Source organism: Sciurus carolinensis, chromosome 17 (assembly GCF_902686445.1).
Source record: "Sciurus carolinensis chromosome 17, mSciCar1.2, whole genome shotgun sequence".
Classification (NCBI taxonomy): Eukaryota; Metazoa; Chordata; class Mammalia; order Rodentia; family Sciuridae; genus Sciurus; species Sciurus carolinensis.
The window spans coordinates 31,976,909-31,998,352 of record NC_062229.1 but is presented as its reverse complement, the minus strand read 5'-3'; the positions used below and the strand labels follow the sequence as shown (position 1 = coordinate 31,998,352).

At 34.9% G+C, this 21,444-nt stretch overlaps 1 protein-coding gene across 7 annotated transcripts in view; it reads left to right on the top strand.

The window, feature by feature from the left end:
- The window catches only part of Golga4 (golgin A4), a 101,133-nt gene that overhangs the window by 18,381 nt on the left and 61,308 nt on the right, over positions 1-21,444 (top strand). For 4 of the 7 annotated variants that reach the window (XM_047530239.1, XM_047530238.1, XM_047530237.1 and 1 more), the window contains exons 3-7: positions 6,604-6,702; positions 10,822-10,887; positions 15,112-15,426; positions 18,344-18,391; positions 19,290-19,346. In XM_047530239.1, the coding sequence (XP_047386195.1) occupies positions 6,604-6,702; positions 10,822-10,887; positions 15,112-15,426; positions 18,344-18,391; positions 19,290-19,346 (585 nt within the window). The remainder of the gene's footprint in view (positions 1-6,603; positions 6,703-10,821; positions 10,888-15,111; positions 15,427-18,343; positions 18,392-19,289; positions 19,347-21,444) is intronic. The other 3 variants (XM_047530242.1, XM_047530241.1, XM_047530240.1) reach the window with 1 other exon arrangement.

Sequence of the window (21,444 nt, the reverse complement as noted above, 5' to 3'; positions counted from 1 at the left end):
TCCTCAACAAGACTCCCAAAGCACAAGAAATCAAAGCAAGAGTCAATAAATGGGATGAATTCAAACTAAAAAGCTTTCTCTCAGCAAAAGATACAATCAGTAATGTGAAAAGAGAGCTTATAGAGTGGGAGAAAATCTTTTCCATACTCAATTCAGATACAGCACTAATCTTCAAAATTTATAAAGAACTTACAAAACTTTACACTAAAAATACAAAAAACCCAATCAATCAATGGGCCAAGGAAATGGACCAACACTTTACAGAAGAAGATATACAGTTGATTAATAAATATATGAAAAAGTGTTCAACATAACTAGTTTTAACACTTCAAAAGATAATACCAGTTATATTTCAGTAGAAATTTACTTTCTCACCAGGAGTTCAAGAATATTACCCTTGTTCTATCCCTGTTAGTCTTTAATTTCAGCCATTGTGGTGGTATGTAGTTGTTTCAGTTTTAATTAGCATTTCTCTGATTAACATTTAATTTTTCATCTGTTTGTGGGCCATTTGATACCTTCTCTTGTGAAGTGCTTGTTTAAGTATCTTGCCCACTTTTCTATTGGCTTGTTTTTTTCTTATTTATTTATAGGAAATTTTTTTATTTTTTATTTTTTGGTGGTGCTATGGATTGAACTCAGGGCCTTGTGCATGCAAAGCATGCACTCTATCACTGACCTACACCTCCAAACCCCAGGAGTTCTTTTTTATATAGTATGGATGGGAGTTTTACTACTACTTTTTTTTTTTTTTTTTGGTGCTGGGGATCGAACCCAGGGCCTTGTGCTTACAAAGCAAGCACTCTACCGACTGAGCGATCTCCCCAACCCCTGGATGGGAGTTTTTAATTACGTATATGTCTTGCAGGTGTCTTCTTCCAGAAGTTCTTAGTATTAATATACTCTCCAGTTTATCAAGATTTAAATTTATGACTGGTATTCTTTGTTGCTTGCTAGAGAATTTTTTTCTTACCTCAAGAGTATTTTCCTGTACTATCTTGTTTTACTTTTCATTTTTAGATTTTTTTCCTCCACTTGGAAGTGATTTTTCAAGATAATGTGAGATAGGGACCAAGTTTTATTCTCCATATATGTCTTTCCAGCTGTCCCATCTTTTCCACATTGCTCTACATTTTGCAGAAACTATCCATTTTTTGAGTGGTTTTGTTTTGAGCTGTCTGTTCTGTTCCATTGTTGGCTTTGTTTTTGATCCATATCATATTATCTTCACTGTAGTTTTATATTTTTTGCTCTCAGCAGGTCCTCCTATCTTGATCTTCTTCAATGTCTTGGTTAATCTTATTCTTTTCCTTATAATCCCGTATAAAATTTTGAATCAGATGTTTAGGTTCTACAGATGCAAACCCAAAGCAAAGCAAATAGAGCACAGTGATCACAAAAAAACCTATAAGGATTTTGATTGAAATTACATTGTATAGATTAGTTATGGAGAAAAATTTGATGATATTACAAATTAATTTTATAATTTTTTAGAAGAATTACAAATAGTACTATAATGAATATTGTACATATACATTTATAATGCTCTTATTTTATAGGACAGGGTCCTAGGAATGGTACTGTTGGGTCATAGAGTATGTACAAATTGAAAAACTTGGAAGTCACATCTAAACTGTTCCAACGAAGGTTTCTTAAAAAAAAAAAAAAAAAAAAGTTAAAAAATATTTATTTAGGAGTTGCAGGTGTAACTCAGTAGAGTTGCCTGCCTTGCATGCATGACACCCTGGGTTTGATCCCCACTGCTGCCAAAAAAAACCAACCAAGCAAAAAGTTATTTATTTAGTAGATGTTGATAGCATAATAAACTTAAAGATGTCATGCCTTTATTAGCTTTCTGTTACTATAACAAATGCCCATGAAAATGAAAAGTTTGTGGAGTGCAGTGGCAGCATGTGCCTATAATCCTGGGTATTTAAGAGGATCATGAATTTGAAGCTAGCCTCAGCAATTAGTGAAACTCCCCTCATCCAACCCCTGCCCCCCCCCCACACACACACAAAAAAAGACTGGGAATGTAGCATAGTGGTAGAGCACCCATTGATTTAATACCCTGGGTTTCCTGGTTTCCAGGGCTGATGTTTTTTCCCCCACATCTTTCTATACCCTTGGTCTTTTTATTTGTGATTAGGGCTTGGGAAAGTTAGATACCTTTTTCTCTTTTTTGATACTTTTTTTTCCTTCTTTTTGCTAAAGGCACAGTTTTATTTAGTGAAAACCAGAGATACAAATGAGGTCTTTTTTTGATACTTTTTTGGTTTAAAGATTCTGTATATAGTAGCAATATCCATATTGACAAAATGTATACTGGAATTGTGGTTTTGAATTTGACCAAAGGATTCACTCACAAGTACTGTATATTTCCTTGCCTGTTGTGCTGTAGACAATTTATTCTTGTATCTTCTGTAGGGTGTATTATCACAGCTACTTGGTAAGGTATATAATATTGCAAATAAGAATGTAATGAATTTAATTCACCCAAAATAGTAATTGTTGCTACTGACTATTGGACTTAAGTGTCTGAGATGACAGAAACAGGACCAGCTGTCTTCAAGCCAAAAAGGATTTATACCTTTGATAAGGTACTACTTTTCTGAGCACCCCACTTCATGTTATATATGAGAGATGAGAATCAAGTTTTTGTTGCCTGTGAATAAAAGGAAATCTAAAAATTACTGAAAATAAATAGTAATAGTTTCTCAAGGCATTTCAAAGCTCTTTCTGTGGGGAGAACACTGCTGATTATTAGAAATAAGCAGTGAAAATGCCATGTTTTTGTCATGTTAGATCTTCACCTGGAGATTTTCTGGTCAAACTGCTGTGAGTTTACCCTGTTTCAAAAACACAGAAGTAATAAATAAAACTTTTTAAAATGGAGAAATCTATCTTGGTTCACAAACAAGGTAAATATTTCTCTGGGTTTGCAAACAAGGTAAACTGAAGCCCTAATCTTGGAGGACTCAAGGTTTGAACAAAGGCAGTGGTTTTCAGCTGGAGGTTTTTTCTTTTTTTTGTACTGGGAATTGAACCCAGGGATGCTTTACCACTGACTTATATCCTTAGCCTTTTTATTTTTTATTTTGAATTAGGGTTTCACTAAGTTGTCTAGGTTGACCTCAAGCTTTTAATCTTCCTGCCTCAGCCTTCTGAGTTGCTGGGATTATAGGCATGTGCCACTACACCCTGCTTCAAATGGAGTTCTGTAACAGAATTAAGCCCTCCAGAAAATGATTTGACAGAGGTTCCTTAATTTTCCCAAGGACGATATCAAACTAGTACATGCAATGATAACATTAATTTGTTATGTACAATAGATGCCTTACTATAGGCTTTAGGACATAGTCTTTGGACTCTGGTTTATAGTGACTGGAAATGTTCTAAGCTAGGAAGTTAGATTTTGTGTTGTAAAACACGGGGTAAAGGAGCGCTCCTAGCATTGGTTAAAAGGATGTTACAAAAGGGCATGCCTCACTATACCTAGATCTATCCTTGGCCTATTAAGGGTAATTACTGTCTTTAGGGAGGCCATGATTATGAACTGACACAAACCTCATATTGGCTTGGTGACTTAAGTTTGACAACCCTTATATTGCCATAGGATAGGAAACCCAAACTGGGGCTCTGGAATCAGAGTGATTGGATAAAGAGGCATAGTTGCCAGAGGAAAGGAAAAGATAGCACCTTTCTCAACATGATCCTATAAATGAGAATCTTAAAAATAAAGGCTAAGAAGGTAGCCAACAAAAACAGAAATTGGGGTACAAGTTTATTACAATGAAATTAAAATAATAGAGCAACCTGGAAAGACTAAAATATTTACTTCAGTAAGAAAAATGAAATAATAATTTTCTTAAAAAGTATAGAAAATTTTGGTTGTGGAGGGGGAACAAAAAGACTACGTAGATATGGAAACTAATTAGAAATTCTGAAAGTAAAAAGAAAGCTATAAACATAAAAATCATAATAATAAAACCCAGGGAAAATTAAAGAATTAAAGAGTATTGATAGTCCCGCCAAAAACAGAGATTAACGGAAAATAAATGTGTGTATACGTGAGACAGCAGGATAGATTGGAATCCTTCTGTGCACATCCACAGGTAGTTTCAGATAGACTTTATGGATGTTCAGATACATACCTTCAATCAGTTTTAGTTTAGTTGATGGCTTCAGTGGGGGACCATACAGAAGAAGGGAATTAAATTATTAGTAAGTAGCTTTGGGTTAGAATATGAATAGAGTTTGAGAGAGATTGAGTTGAGCTGGAATTTTAGTGAGGACACTTGAGAACTCGTGTGTGTGTGTGTGTGTGTGTGTGTGTGTGTGTGTATGTACATGTGTGTACGCGTGCACGTACATGCTAGAGATCTAACCCAGGGCTTTGTGCATACTAAGCACATGCTCTACCACTGAGCTATGCCCACAACCTGGAACTGATGCTCATGAGACTCATAGGCACAATAAGCAAATACTAAGGACAAGTGGGAAGAAAGGTTTCTTAGGCCCTGAGGTGGTTCTTAATGGGAACTAATTTTGGTATACTTAGCTTTTGTAGTGGTTAGGGTCCATAGTTTGTTTGGCAGCATCTTTTGAAATGGTGTTCAAAATTTCTCTATGCTGGGCATCAACTTTTGTGTTTTTCTCTTAAAATTTCAGTATACTCTTTCCTGGAGCATTTTGTATTACTAGTGTAGGTAAGAGTGACTTAATTTCAAAAACTGACTTTGAAAGCCTAAGAAGAATGAATTTATATTGCTTTAACTTAAAATTAATATCCTTTCAAAGGATGATCTTTCTGAGTTCCCCAGAAAGATTTTCAGCAATAAGAGAAACTTGAGTAGCATGATTCCTTAGAGCCAAGCAGGCATTTAGCATAGCTTGGTATGCACTAATACTAAAATTTAGAATTTCATATAGAGTCACTTCTTTAATTCTATCCAAAGAGCACCAGTTATTAACATTACATAAAAGACTTTAAAAAGTTTTTGTCCTCCTTTCCTCCCCTCCCTGTCACCAGGCAGTGCATCTCTGTGGAGTTAAAAAACAAACAAAAGAACAAAAAACTTCATCCTGTCTATAATTAGGATGTTCTCTAATGTAGGACTGGGTGAAAAGTTAGTAAAAATTCAGTCAGCATCTGTAACCTTGCAGTGCTGAGATGATGTTAATTTTTCACAGATTCTGAGATGTTCTTAAACTTTTGCAGATATTTATTTTCAGAATAGTTCTTTATTATATATTACATAATATATATTTATTATATATTGCATAGTGTGTTATCTACTACAGCATTAACTGCCAAGTTAATATTTCAACAGATTCAGTTTTTAAAGTATTTTGGAATAATTACAGATGCATAGGAAGTCGTAAAAAATTGGATTGGGGCAAGCCCTGTGTACCCTTCACCCACTTTCCTCAAATAGTAACATCTTATGTAATTATAGTGTACTACCCAAGTGAGGTGACTGACATTGTGACATCCATAGAGCTTATTCAGATTTCATTGGTTTTACATGTTCTCAGCGCGCACGCGCGCGCGTGTGTGTGTATGTAGAGTTTTGTGTAGTTTTATCATGTGTGTAGATTTATGTAACCACCACTATTAATTCAGTTTAGTTATAATTTATCATATATTTAATTTGTGATTGTTATTATTTGGATGTGTAATATACAATTTGTGAAAGAAAACTGCAGTACAGAAGAGACTGTATACCAAAAGAACTAGTGTAATAGAATTTGTCTTTAAAACTTAAACATTTCAGTTTAAAAGTTTCTTCTGCGCATATTTTGGAGAGAAGTAAATTTGCATGTAAGTACAAATAAGTGATTATTTAATATTTTTGTTTCATTTTCTCTATAACATTTCCATGCTCTTTTTGAATATATAAAAATGGATGATTCAGTATTTATGAATGTTATGCTAAGACTTTGTGTTCTTTACATGCGTTTTTTTAAACCTGCTTTACAAAGGTATGATGGACATATAAAAAGTTGTTATATATATACCACTGAGTTTGGGGATACCTATATCCCTGCAAAACTCACTGCCATCAAGGTTCTAGATATATCTGTCACTTCCCAGAGTTTCCTCCTATCTCCCTGATGATGCTGATGAATATTATTATTGATAAGAACACATAAAATATGCCCTTCTAGAAAATTTTAGGTATACAACACACTATTGGTAGTGTTAGCAGTACATTGTATAGAAAAGGTCTAGAACTTCTTTATCTTGTAAAACTGAAACTTTGTTTTCTTAGGTATTTTTATTGGTATGGAGTTTTATATCAAATTGCCTGACAGGCTGTGTGCCATGTGCCTATTGAATTTATTATTTGTATGTTAGTAAGCAGATTGTTTGTATGTTGGACTTTGAGGTCCAAAACTGATCAGCTGATCTCTTTTCCTGACCTTTTCCAATAACTTATTATTTTTATTGGCGGGGTAGTGGTGGTGGTGATGATGATGTTATCCATTATAGTGTTATGCATGCTGTGTGGTGAGAACACTTTGCAACATGACATTATGATTTGTTTTTCATCATTTGTTTTATTTTTATACATCTGCTTGTTATACTGAATGAGACAGCTACTAGCCGGGATGATAGCAGAGCCTGCTTTTCTCTCTGAATATACTATCTTTGCTTTGGATTCCTCCAAACAGCCTAAAACACAGAGTGACAGTGTGGTGAGTCCTTCCACCGCTTTCTGCGTTCCCTCTGTGGGGAAGCAACGTCATTTGGCAATTGTAGAAGCAAACCTTAATGTTGTTTGTCACTTACCATCTCTCAAAGCACCTTCAGTGTCCTGTTGCTAACCCTGCTTTAAAAAATCAGAGAGTAAATTGCTGAGTTTTGGTGGCTGGTTGTGCTTTTTGGTAGCTTCATAACAGCAACAAAATAACACTTTTCACTAATGTAATGCAGGCTGCCTTCATTTGATCTAAGCTGTTAAGTTTTCTCCCTGGGAATGTTTGGTGATTGATTTTCAGAAAGGTATGCATTGCTAGAAACCTCTAGTCTATTGGTAAGAGGGCAAGAATATTTTGAGATGTGGTTCATATTTTTAGGGGAAAAATTTTATTGTTATATAAACATCAGGTAGGTAAGTTCTACTATAACAAATAATTTACATTATTTTCCAGTTATAATAATTACAGTTCGGTGAGCAGTGAACAAATGAAAGGAAATGATGATTTCACTTTTTAAATTGAACTCACATAATTTTCTTTTTGGGAATGGGACATTTTCCTGTTTACCTGGTAAATTTGTAATTTAGCAATTAAAATTTAGAATGTTTGCCCAATAAGAATAACTTTTGATGTTAGATTGGACACTAACTGAACGGGGATTGCAGTTTTTCTTTTTTTCTTTTTAAAATGTTTTTGTAGTTATATATAGACAGAGTAGAATACCTTTATTTTATTTGTTTATTTTTATGTGGTGCTAAGGATCAAACCCAGTGCCTCACACATGGTAGGCAAGCAATCTGCCACTGTTTTTCTAAATAATAGGAATTGATTTATCCTATTAGATAGCTTACAGTAAAAGTAGCACATTTCTGTACTTAAGTCCTGTAGCCAATGAAGACTTACTTGTTTGTGTATGGCCAGTAGCCATTTTTAATTCCTTTCTAAACTTGGTTTTAGGAGAGAAGTAGCTCAGGTTGAAAATGGGATGTCTAGTGATATCTTAGAAACTGGTCTCTGGGAAGCTGATTTCTCCTTGACTTTGACTATAAGTGACACCTTTTTTCGAACCTATTTGGGAGTGAGTCAGGAGTCCCAGTTAGTCCCAGTTCACTTTAAGAGAGAGATTGGTCTGCTTTATATTTCATGTAGTAGTAATAGAAACTTTTTTTAAAAAAAGAGCTGCTTATACGCCCATTCCCATACATATATAGAACATTAAAATCATTTTATTGAATATCTGTCTTATTAAAATGCTGCTAATGTAAAAGTGAGCTTTAGAATTATTTTAAAATAAACTTAAGTAGACTAAAAGTTTTTCTAATCTTATTTATTAAATTTGTATTTGTTTTGCTAAAAACTTATTTTTCTCCATGGAACAAAGAGAAACCTATATAATAACCTATATCACAATAAAAATTTAGCAAGTGTCAAATTCCATTGTGAGTTTACCAGGTGCTGACTTTTCTTTCTTTCAGTTTTTTAAAAAAGGCAGCTCTTTATGTTCTAAAAATTGGTATAGCCTTAGTGCTTAGCAATTGACAAAATGGTTATAGAAAGACAAAGAAAAAAATGGTGATTGCAGACAAATTTGGCAGGGAACTTGTGTGTGCTTTTCAAGTAACCTTTAAAGAGTTTTCCTGTTATCTAAGAATTTCTGGAGCCAGGCATAGTAATATACTCCTGTAATTCCAGTGACTTGGGAGGCTGAGGCCCTAAGTGACTTAGTGAGACCCTGTCTCAAAAACAAAAAAAAGGACTGGGGATTTAACTCCATGGTAAATTACCCCTGGATTCAATCCCCAGTAAAACCTCCTCCCCAAAAAAGAATTTCTTCCAGTGGAAAATATTGGTAACCTCAAGTACTGACATTGGTTGAGCAAGTTCTTCAGACTTGTCTCTGGGAAAAGCCCTCTCAGAGTTCTTATTCTGAAGGAAGTGACTGCACAAGGGTTTTGCATTCATCAAGAGCTTGTTGGGTTGGGGATTTAGCTCAGTGGCAGAGTGCTTGCCTAGCAAGCTCAAGTCTCTGAGTTGGGTCCTCAGCCTTGAAAAAAAAAAAAAAAAAAGAACTTGTTAGGCAGAATGTAGGGCCTGCGCACCAAGATGAAAACATAGGGTTCCTGTCCTTAGAGAGTTTAGTAAAGAGACAAAGATATTAACATATATGTGTAGTAGAAAGGAATTACTGCTTCATAGAAGAACTACAGGCATGGAGAATATGTTGACTTGCCGATGAGCCCATATGAAACTTCACAAATGAAGGGGCATGTGAAAGTTGAAGAATGAAGGGAATTTACCTGGCAGAAATGGAAAAAGCATTACAGATAGTGACAAAATCACAAATTTGCTGCTAAAGATTTTAATTTTAATTTACATAGTATTATAGGCTAATACTTAGCTGTCCTGCATTTATTTATAGTACATAAATTATACCATATATATATAAATTGAAATACTTGAAATATATATGCAGGGAGGAAGAGTTTTTAAATTTGCTGTGTGTGTTTGATAGGTGATTCGGGTAATTCTTGAGCACCTTTTTTATAGGGACCACAATCAAATGTCAAGTCATTTACTTAGAACAGGGACCTTCTTGTCACTCTTCTTCCTAACCATTTTACAGAGCCTTTTCATTTCCTTCTTCATAGATTAACCATTGCTTTTCAGTGTACTGACTGGTCAAGAGAATTTTCATATTTTATAATATGTAGTGAGTATATTTTTAGGGCTAAAAGGAATTCATTGTGATGCCACACAAATATATGCAACTTATAATTCTTTGAAATGGCAGAGAACAGGAAGATAAGTTAATTCCTCTATTCTCCCAACCTCTTTCCTTTCTAATTTTAAGGAAGTATCTTGGACTGCTAAAATTTAATAACTTATTATTTTTATTAAGAAAAAATTCAAGCATATTACAAACGTAGAAATATTAGTAGTGGTAGAATAATTCTGTTCTCCCACCCCCATATTCATTACCTAGTGTCAATAATTAATAACTCATTATCATTCTATTTTATCTATTACCATCCTACTCCCATGCTTTCCTTACCACACCACTACCACCCTTCCCCAGAGGAGCACCCCCACCTTTAGATATTTGGAGCAAATCAAAGAAAACTTATTTCATCTGTAAATATTTTAGTATATAGCTCTGAAAGATAGAGACTGAAATGTGAAACCACAGCAGATTTATCACCCCTAATATTTACTTTCTTCCTATTAAATACCTAATTTGTATTCAGAAATCTGAGAAAACTTTGCAAAGCTGAGTGCCTTGACAAGTTAGATCAAACATTTGACCTTTTCTTGGTGGACTGTAGAGAGGGAAACATTCTTTGACCAACCAGTTACTGAAACACAGTGGCCAGTGCTCTGATGGAATGCTTTTGTTTGAAACATGGAAATATTTTATCATGAGCTACTTCTATAGTGCTAACAACTTGTAGGTAAGACATAGTGTACTATGAATGCAGTATAGAATTTTGAATCTCAGAGAATCACATACATCACTGATGAAATCCATGGTATGATGTAATCAGAATGTTGCTTAACTTAGCATTTGTCATACCAACAGAACAAAACAAAAACTTTTACATGGGAAGAAGAGATTTTTAATTGTAATTTTCTAAAAATGATTGTAGTAATTTCATTTAAATTGCTGGCTTCAAATCAGTGAGGCATTTCCATTTTGTTATCAAGAGATTTTTCATAGCTTAAATAATTCAAATATGATTTTATTGTAGGGAACAACTAACGTTGTATTTCTTTTTCTGGATAATTTTCTATTTGAATGAATTTTGCTAATTGAATCCCTTTTGCATTTTGTCATGGGGAAAAACCTGGGGACATAATGGGAAGAGGTATGTGATTAGATTGAAATAAATTTTGTTACATACTAATTTTTGTTATTTAGGTCCATATATTACACAAAATGAATTTTCTAAAATACTTACTATACTAGATTTGCCTTGCATGAAAGCATTCTAATAAATGAGTAATTACTAATTTTGTTCAATTGGTAAATGTGTCTAATAGGTTTTGGTACTTAGATTTTGTTTTAAAACTTTAGTTTTCTGTTCTTTTTCTTTATGATGTTTCTTTCTTTTTTCTTAGAATGCATCCATCCATGCCACAAAATCTCCCGACAGTGTTAATGGAAGCGAACCAACCACTCCTCAGGTGTGTTATTAATGATACTTTTAAAAACTAACTTCAGAGTAATTTGACGAATCTCTATTGATTGTAAGTATTCGATTCCATTAAAAGAGTGATGTCCAAACATTTGATGTAGTATGTATGCTGAATACAGGTTTGTTCTTAATTATTTGGAAAAAGTTTCAAATGGAAGCATGATTCCATTATGTCACATTTTACAAATTAATCACAGTGAAGTGAAAACTTTGAAACCTTCCTGTGGAATTATAAAAGATTATGGAGATAGCCACATTGAAAGACATATTGACTTATATAATCTGAAAAGTGGATATGAAGGAAGTGGGATTTCTTTTATTGAAGTTTGCTCTGATGCATAGTATTTTACTTCTAGAGAATTAAGGTTATCCTTTATTTGAAAAGTTATATGTAGAGTAGGGCTCAAGTGATACTTTTTGTTTTTTTGACTCCTTAAAAAAATCATGATAGTATTGTTTGAGGTAAACATATTTACTTTGGTTTTAGTTTGACAGTTATCATTAAAGGTTAAGGTTCACCTGGACACATGTGAACTAAGCACCGAGACTGTGGGAAGCACTGTGGCAGGGGTGCAGCTGCCATACTCAGGAAAAAACACCTAGGGCTTACATGTATAAGGCACTCTTCTGAGTGCTTTAAATGTTTTCTTTCACCAAATCCTCACAACAATCCTATTAGTGTAGTGCTGTTATTATTCCTATTTTACAGATGAAGAGTCGTCTCAAGGGAACCCTTTTTCTCTAACTTCTTATCCCTCTGCCTATCATTGCTACTTGCCTTTCACCCTCACAAAGACAAGTTGGCCTCCAAGAATTACATATCCATTCTAGGAAGGAGGAAAGGGTAGAGACAAGGACAAAAGGTATATTCCATTTTAACAGAAAAACAATAACTGCCCAAAAGATTCCATCCTATAGATTTTCTTTTATGATGTCTATTATTAAACTTTGTCAGATGGTCTACTCGTGACTGAAAGAGTCTGGGAAAAATTAATAAAAAAACTAATTGAAGTGTAACATAATATCATAATTTAATATTTATAGAAAATGATGATGTATTCATTATACAAATTTATCTTTGTACCTGGCTCCTGGAGCCTAGAAACAAATTACTAACACCCCCTGGGGAGCCCTTGTTCTCCCTTCCATTCCCTCCTGTCATCCCCAAGGATAACTACTGTCTTGGCTTTTAACACTACAGTTTAATTTTGCCATCTTGGGAACTTGATGCAAGTGGGCACTCTTGTTTCTACCTTATTTAGCACAGTGGTCTGTGAGATTTATCTGTATTTTCTGTAAATCATACATTCCCATTGCTGTTTAAGATTCCATTAGTGTACAGGATTGCTGTTCAGTGTTTGGTGAATAACCTCAGGTTTTTTTTTTTTTTTTAATCCAGTCTATCAGTTGGCATCAACAGTATTTACATATTTACACATTCCTACACATATCTCTTGATATATAGTTAGCAATGAAATTGGTGATTTAGAGAGCATGCTTGTGTTTAGCTTTAGTAAAAACTGATAAACACGGATTGAACTACATCCTCATCAACACTGTATATTTTCCACAGTTTTAATTTTAGTCATTCTAGTAGATGTGGGGTGATACCACATTGTAGCTTTGATTTGTATTTGAGAAGATGAATATTTTTACCTCGTTGTATTGTTACCCTGAACAAAACTGGAGTGGAAGAAAGGAAGATTGTATATCAGGTGATATTAACCTCATATCAGTCATGGTTTTATGTATTTCACATATATTAATTTATTACTCCTCAAAACTATCCTGTGAAAGGAGTGTTACCGTTGTCCTCATTTTACATAGGTAGAAAGAGGTACAGGGAAGTTAAGTAACTTGACAGAAGCCCACAGCTAGTAAATGGTAGAGCTAAGACTTGTGCCTAGGAAGTCAGGCTTCATAGCCTGTGATCTTACCTCTTAAAACCAAATAACCTGCCACTTAGGCTGTGATGGCATTTGTGTGTGTGTGTGTGTATGTGTTACTGGGGATTGGTCCTAGGGTCCCATGCATGCTAGGCAAGTGCTCTGTCATTGAACTATATCCCCAATGCCTCAATGACATTCTTATTTGTAAGTTTGTCTTTTGTTTGAAGCAGAATTTTTAAAGTCTTTTTTTCTCTATGATGGTAATTGTTAATGTTTGTGTATTTGCCACGTTGTAAGCACTTTGTATATGTGAACTCATTCAGTCTCTTGGGTAACTGTATAAGGTGGATGGTGTCTTCATCACCATCACGTTTATCCCCATTTTACAGAGAAAGAAGCAAAACTATTGAAGTTAAGTAACTTGTTTAGGGTCCACAAAACATAGCGATGGAGGTGGAATTTGAAGTTGGTATCCTTAAAACTTGCTTCACTAGTTTGTAGTGTGGCATTTATGGGAAGATTGTCTGCTATGTATTGAAGCATTTTTCACATGGATCAGAAGTGACTGGTGATGCAATTATCTGTAAAACAGTTCTTGAGTTTTTGAGCATGAAGGACTTCTTCTTTAAGACTTTCTAACTGGTTCCCATTATGAAGATAATACTTGCACATTGTGAAAAACACCAGAAAATACAAAAAAAAAAAAAAAAGAAAGAAAATAAAAACCATCCTAAATCCTACCACTCAGAGACAGTGTTAACCTGTGGTGTCTGTTCTTCATGACTTAGTTCTAAGGATGTTTGTGAAAATGTACGTATAAATTGAAAAGTACATGTAATTACTTTAAGGCAAAATCAATTCACACTATACATGTTATTTTATAACTTAATTTTTCCCATGTATTTAATTTCTTTTTACATACTATCAATCCTCTAGTGACAAACATTTGGATTATTTCCAGTTTTTGCTCTGAAAAACAACCTGTGTGCATACAAAGGGGCCATGGCATGCTCTCCCCTTTTATTTATTCCCACTTTCTCTAGTACTATAATTAAATTTCTAAAATCCATAAGTAAAACATTTCTGTTTTAATTTTTTAAATTGTACATTGAAGATAATATTTTTATTTTCCTGTAGTCTTTGCCTACACATGACCACACTCTCCCCTGAGCATTTCACCCCTCGTATCCCTTTCTTTCCCTTCCTCCCTTTCTCCCTTTCTCTTTCTTTATTTTATCTTTTTAAATTTTTTTGTGGTGCTAGGGATGGAATCCAGGTTCTGGCCCATGCTAGGCTAGTGCTGTGTCACTGAGCTATACAGCCCCCACCTTTGGCACTGTTAAGATCTTCCCAGTAGCCCTGTTGTTATAATGATGAGTTTCTTGGAAACACCTTCTAAATTCTAACGGCTGTGACCTGAACAGAATTATCCTGCTTAGAACAGTTAGTTAAATTGTGTTGTATTATTTTTCATTGTTACTCAGATTAATTAAGAGAACAGTCTTGCTCATTGCTTTTTTTGACGTTCAACTTACTGAACTGTGCAGAGATCTCTAGTTCAGACTGTTCAGCTATCCTCCATGTTTTCTTATTTTTATTCCTATTTTACAGAATGATAAGTAGGGCAGAATTATATGTCACAAGTCAACTCTACCTCACATTCCCGATTTAAACAAAATGGGCTCTTTATATGTTATCCTCCTGACTCCATTCCCCTCTTTTGTTGAGAATGATCAGGAATCCCCATCTTCATAGATTCTCTTGGTGAAACCCAATTGAATTCACTCATATTCTACATATATTTAAGCACTGGATGTACACTAGTGATACAGATGGTGTATACAGCTGGCCACTGCATTAAGGATGTTATAAATTAGTGAATGAATTCTCACAATAAACTTGTGTGGGATAAACTGGGGTAGCATGGCTTGCTTCCCTTCCACTCCCTTCCTTTCTTCCTTCCTTCCTTCCTTCCTTTCTTCCTTTCTTCCTTCCTTCCTTCCTTCCTTCCCTCCTTCCTTCCTTCCTTTCTTCCTTCCTTCCTTCCTTCCTTCCTTCCTTCTTTCCCTCCCTCCCTCCCTCCCTCTCTGAAGGACAGTGACTTAGTAATGGGTCCTATAGCACAGTCCTCTTACTCCAGGTTCAGAGCTTTTTCAGAAACAACTGGATGTCTTGTTTTTCAGCAAACAGTATTTTTGTAAAGTGTCAGGAATAATACATTGAATTCATCAGGGCTTTTAACTGGTTATTGCTGTTGATTGGGGGATGATGGAAGTCCAAATGTGTGTATTTTAACCCACACACTCTGTTGGGTTCGATTGCAGTCAGGTGACATACAGACTTTTGCACAGAAACTCCAGCTCCGGGTGCCTTCCGTGGAGTCTTTGTTTCGAAGTCCAATAAAGGAATCTATATTCCGATCTTCTTCTAAAGAGTCTTTGGTACGAACGTCTTCCAGAGAGTCCCTGAATCGACTTGACCTGGACTGTTCTGTTGCCACCTTTGATCCACCCTCTGATATGGAGAGTGAGGCTGAAGACTCTCTAGGGAATTCAGACAGTCTCAACAAAGAACAGTTGATTCAGCGGTTGCGAAGAATGGAACGAAGCCTAAGTAGCTACAGAGGAAAGTATTCTGAGGTAGGATCATGACTTATTATGCAAAATTTTCTTCCTCTTATTCATATTTGTCTATTGCTGTTACTCCTTTGGCTGATTAAACCATTGATCCTCTAGATCCTCTGGTTACTAATGGTAGGTAGGTAGTCTGTAACAATATCTAGTTAGCTTTTCAGTGGTACAGAGGTTTTTTTGGCAAGACTCTTGGTAAAATCTTCGAGAAGACTGTTTAGAGCCTTCCTGTTCTCATATTAGTGTTCCTTTCATTTCCTAGTCTCAATGTCACTTGATACCCAGGATAAAGGAAATCCTGTCTCCTTACCATTTTCCCTACTTTATCCCCTCCCTTATTTATCTCTAAGGACAGTGGCTCCAAAGTGACTAACTTCTGCCAACCGAATCCCTATTATTGCTGCTTTAGGGAGTCTGATTATCTAGCAGGTTTGGTTCTTTGTCATTGTGCGTACATTTTAAACTTTTGCCTAAAATGAATCCTTTTTTCTGGTACCAGGGATTGAACCCAGCAGTACTTAACTACTGAGCCACATCCCCAGCCCTTTTTTATTTTTTATTTAGAGATAGAAGGGTCTTGCTGAGTTGCTTAGTGCCTTGCTAAGTTTCTGAGACTGGGCTTTGAACTTATGATCTTACCTCATCCTCCTGAGTTGCTGGGATCATAGGCCACTGCACCTGACTTAAAATGAATCTTTTAATTGCCAGACCCCTTGAGAATGACAGACACACCCTGTTTGGTGTAAGAGAGGAAGGAAGTAGTGCTGCTCCAATTCTCTTTTCTCTTTCAGGAACACAGACCCTTCCTTTTAAGCTAAATTATATTGGTTGCGTTCCTGTCCTGTGTAGTTAAAGCAGATTTTCCTCAGGAAAGTCTTTGTGGAATAGATTGTTCACAGCTTTTTTTCCTGTCTTAATAAGATAATGTTTTTTAAATGGTTTGTAAACAGCATCACAGTTAATTTTAATTATTGAATGCTAAAGTTCAGGGTTAGTATATAAACTTAGCCAAAACTTCTGTTTCCAATTATGACTACAGTATGGGTGGTTTCAAACTGTATTTAAAACCAAACCAAATCAAAATAAAAAAACCTTAATGAGATATATAAAATATCTTTAACAAACAAACAAACAAAATGTGCTGACAAAATAGAAAGGATTTATCAGGCTAACACTAAAGGCTGACTAGAGTAAACAGGGCATTAAAGTCATGTATGTCAAAAGGAGCTTGTAGAATCATACTTTTTTTTAACTCTTATTTTTTATTTCCACCAAAGTTAATAATGGTTTTGAATCTTTTTATTATTTATATTTAAGTTACTTTCACTAACTTTTCCATAGCCCTGAGTTTGAAGTTGGACCAGCAGTATAATTAAATTAGTATTTAAGTATGTGAGACATTGGCTTTTTTTTTTTTTTTTTTTTTTTCCCCCAGTACTGGGGATTGAACCCAGGGGCATTTTACCACTGAGCCACATCCCAGCCCTTCTTATTTTTTTATTTTGAGATAGGTCTTGCTAAGTTGCTTAGGGCCTTGCTAAATTGCTGAGGCTCCCTGAACTTGTGATCCTCCTGTCTCAGCCTCCCCAGTTGCTGGCACCACCACTCCTGGATCAGACACTGTGTATTTTATAATGTCATTTAATTTTGCACCCCCCCTCCGAATTAGATGTTAATTAGTTTTATTTTGTGGAAAAGGGATTGGAGACTCAGATTAAGTAATTTCACACAGGTCTGAATTTGGTTATAAGTCTCTCTGGTTGTTTCTACTATTTGGTACTTTTCTCAGAAAGAGTCGAACAGCCTATTAGGGATAACAAGAGCCCATTGTCTTTGCCTCTGCTTCTCTTTGCCACTGACGGTATCTAGGATAACATAGTGCTGTAAGTGACATGTAGTTCTTGGGTTACTCTTTCTCTCCACCCTACTTCTTTTTTGCGTATCATTGTACTTTTTGGCCTGAAGATAATGAGGAGATGGGTCTGGTGTTAGACAGAATTATATGTTTTGTATTCTTGTGTCTGTTACTAGTCTTGCCTTCTTTTGTTGCCTGTCGTTTGACTCGAAACATCAGTAGTGGCATTGGGGACCCACAGCAGCCTTCCAAGGAAAATGATAAGCCTCATAGAAGGGGTTTCCTAAAACTATGGCCTGACTCTTCAGAACCTGCTAGCACTTCTACAATAGAGTTCAAATAATTCTTTGGAGTCATATGCTTAACTTGCAGATGTGTAATGCTTATAATTTACAATTTCAAAAAGAATCTGTTAATCCATAATTTCATCCAGTGTGCTAGAATGTTTAAGTCTCTTATTTAGGTTAAATATCTCTTTTGGACTTGAATTACCAGTTTCCCTCTATTGTTCATGAGTTTCTTTCCTCAAATTTTTGCAAAGCCATGGTCACAGACCCTATAAGATCATTTACATGGTCTTTTAGAGCCCAAAGCAAAAAAATAAATAAATAAATAAAATCACTGGAGAGCTGCTTAATACACAGATTCCTGTCTCTCCCACCCTATCTTCCCCAATTCTCCTTTAATTAGTTTGTTGCAGGAGGGGGCAGATTTCCATTTCTAGCAAACTCCTAGGTGAAATTATTGCTAATATAGTCTATGATTACAATTTGCCTTTAGGCAAGTTGGTGCTTATCCTCACCTGTGAATTAGGTACTGAAATCTAAAGAGGTATGTGCCTAAGGTAAAGTCATATATAATCAAGTTACCTTCTATTTTTTTAGAAATGTATTTCCTAAAAGTATGTACTATGTTATAAAGTTTTAACTGTTACACGTTGAATTAAATTGAATGATTGATAAAAGATTCTTCTACTTTATTTCTTTGACTTTTATAAAGAGATGTTTTAGTGGAGTTAAGAATGATTCATTGTGTTAGTAATGACCAATGTTATTTGTGACTTTATTTTAGCTTGTTACAGCTTATCAGACTCTTCAGAGAGAGAAGAAAAAGCTACAAGTAAGTGATTTTTTTTTGGCTGTTATTATCATATATAATTTTAAAATAAGTCTTATAGTAAGATATTTCTAACCTTCCCTTTTAAAATTCTCTATATAATCCAGTGTTTAACCCAGCAAAATAATTTCTGGATGCTTTGATAAAGAGATCCTAGAGATTTTACCTGTTTTGGGGGATGAGGTTTCCTTGAGTTATCTTTACCCTGTAATGTTTAATGGGTTTTAAGGCATGTTTGCCTCTTTCAAGCCCATTTCCTAGTATCTCAATCTCAGTCTTCCAATTCCTTCTTTGTTTAGTAGTGAAAAAGACACCCAGCTTTTTGTGCGGTGCTGGGAATCAAAACCAGGGCTCTATACATGCTGGGTAAGTGCTCAGTTACTGCTGAGCTACATCACTAGCCCTGACACCCAACCTTCTATTCCTTTTATTTTTTAAATTCTGTGACCAGGAATTGTAGTAGTGTTCTACCACTGAGCTATGTCACTAGCTATTTTTATTTTGAGACAGGTCTTGCTGGTCTTGAACTTGTGATCTTGTTCCCTCAGCCTTCAAAGTAGCTGGGATTACCAGTGTGTGCCACTGTGCTCAGTGCATTTAAAATTTAGCTTTAAAAATTCTCTGTTTTTATAATTAACATACAGTGAAACTGATATTCTGTTTGGTATATATCTATGTAGTTTAACAAATGTCTGGGTAACCACTCCCATATGCAGAGCAGTTCTGTAACATCATGATTTTCCTTTACAGGTTTTCAGCATGGTTATAACCTTAACGTTTTCAGGCCTGTCTTCATATTCATGTTATTTGGAGGAAGAGTTATAATATTTCAATACAATTATTTTTAACTATAGCATGCAGATGTTTAATCAGCTTTTTTTTTTTTTTTTTTTAATTAAAGGGTATATTAAGTCAGAGTCAGGATAAAGCACTTCGGAGAATTGGAGAATTAAGAGAGGTAAGTTTTAGTAATTATTATTCTGAGAATAGTACTTCAGTCTCTTAAATTTTTTAGAATGATGGTACATACTGGGGGTGGGCAGTTTCACATGCATGTAGTTAAATATGGAAGTAACTAAACAACCCAGCCTATGAGACCACAGATCAGTTCTTACAGATCAGTTCTTCCCAGGGGCTAGTTTGAGCTCCTTTATGTCTTACGGCAGGCTACATGTACCTCTCTGCTATGGGAGTGGGCAAGACCACTCCTGGTTTCACCCACTGTCTCAAATCAGCCTGTTGCACTTTACAGTGAGTACTTATTGCTTTTTTCCATGATTCTTAAGCCCATCTCATACCTTACTGCTTCCCTCTACTTTATCCTATACAAATCCCAGTAGTGTGCATATTTTACTGCTGTTGGTTTTTTCTCTCTACCCATTTGTATTGTGGCCATTCGTGGGGAATATTTTGTTGTCTATTTTTGTTGTGAATATTCTTCATGGGTTTCAGTTTGTTACTTTTTGTTACTTTATTGCCCATACCAGAGGTTTTGAAACAGGTGACTTTAGGGCAAATCAGAGTAATTTTAGAATTTATGAATTCTAGGGCTGGGGATGTAGCTCAGTGGTTATGTGCTTGCCTAGCATGTGCAAGACCATGGGATCAATTCCCAGTACTGGAAAAAAATGATGTATTTTAAATGCATAATTTGTGGAATTTATCAGTCCAAGATAGTATAGTGTATATTGAAAGTATAAATAGGTTTGAAAAGGATCAGGTAAATTAGTAAATTTGTAAATAGCCGTTGAGAAATGCTGGTATATTTCTGAATGGAGGCAAAGAAGAAAAACATGGGAGTATTATTTCCTTTGAATGATTAATATCATCAAAACTAGCTACACTATTCCACAGAGTATCTTTTGTTATTACTAATGATGGTTCATTAGTCTGAATTAACCATCAGTACTAAACATATAGAAATTTCTTATATTACATATTCATATTTTATCCTTATTGATATTATGTTTGATATCAGTAAGATTGATATCTAATCTCTTGCAACAGTTTTTATATATCCAGCTTCCTGATGTTTTTGTGATGATACAAAAGAGATTGTGTGATTTATCACAGTTCCTTAATAATTCTGTAAAATGTTCTAAATTGTATTTTGAAAACTAGGGTGATTTTTTTTTTTTGTTATGTTGACAAGAACAAGAATTGACCTTGTAATATAAATAACTAGTTATCCTTTCTTAATGAAATTCTGTATAACTTGTTTTGTATTAATTAATACCTTAGAAAAATTAATACATACTTTTGAAGTTTTAGGAGCAAATCCTAACTTATAATCTTCTCAGGACTCCACATTTCTAGTTTGACTTTGAAGACAGCTCGTACTCAGAATAGCATGCATGAGGTCATGTGGAAGGATGGTGGGGAAGTGGGAGAATAATGATGAGGGCATTCTCTTTTTTTTCTGCTTCCTTCCTGCTATATATTACTTGAAAGTGCTTTTATAAGTTAAAAGCACCTTTGTTTTTATTAGAGAGACAAATAATATGACACTTTTGTCTAAAAGGTTTTTCTATTAAGCTAATATCTTTTTACTTAATATATTTTTCTTCTCATCTTGCATTTTGGAAATAAAAGGTGTTAACAATAGATACATTCTATTTTGGTTAAGAAATTAAATGTTCAGGTTTTAGATAGGTAGTAATGCACAGCAGACATGTTTGAAGTTCAGAGAGAGTACATTACAGGTTGCACATCAGGTTTTGAGGGTGTTTGTAATGATGTTCTATCTGGAGATACAAGAATATTTTTTTTGCCTTGCTGGACTTCATTCCCCACTAAGGAGTCTCACTGAGAGACCTATCCTCAAGAAAGTATACCTGAATGGGGAATGGACTTTATTGATAGATGGGAAAGCACAGGTGTATTATTCTTTACTGCTGACTCTTAGTGATTTGGAACCTTATAGGTGCAGGGGGATCTAGAGGACACTTAGTATGCCTAAGTGTTTTGAAAATTAATAAACTTGAAACAGTGCAAGGAGTTGCTTATAAGTCCTTGAAATTTTGTGTGAGGAAAATTATTCTAGCAAATCTGTAAGG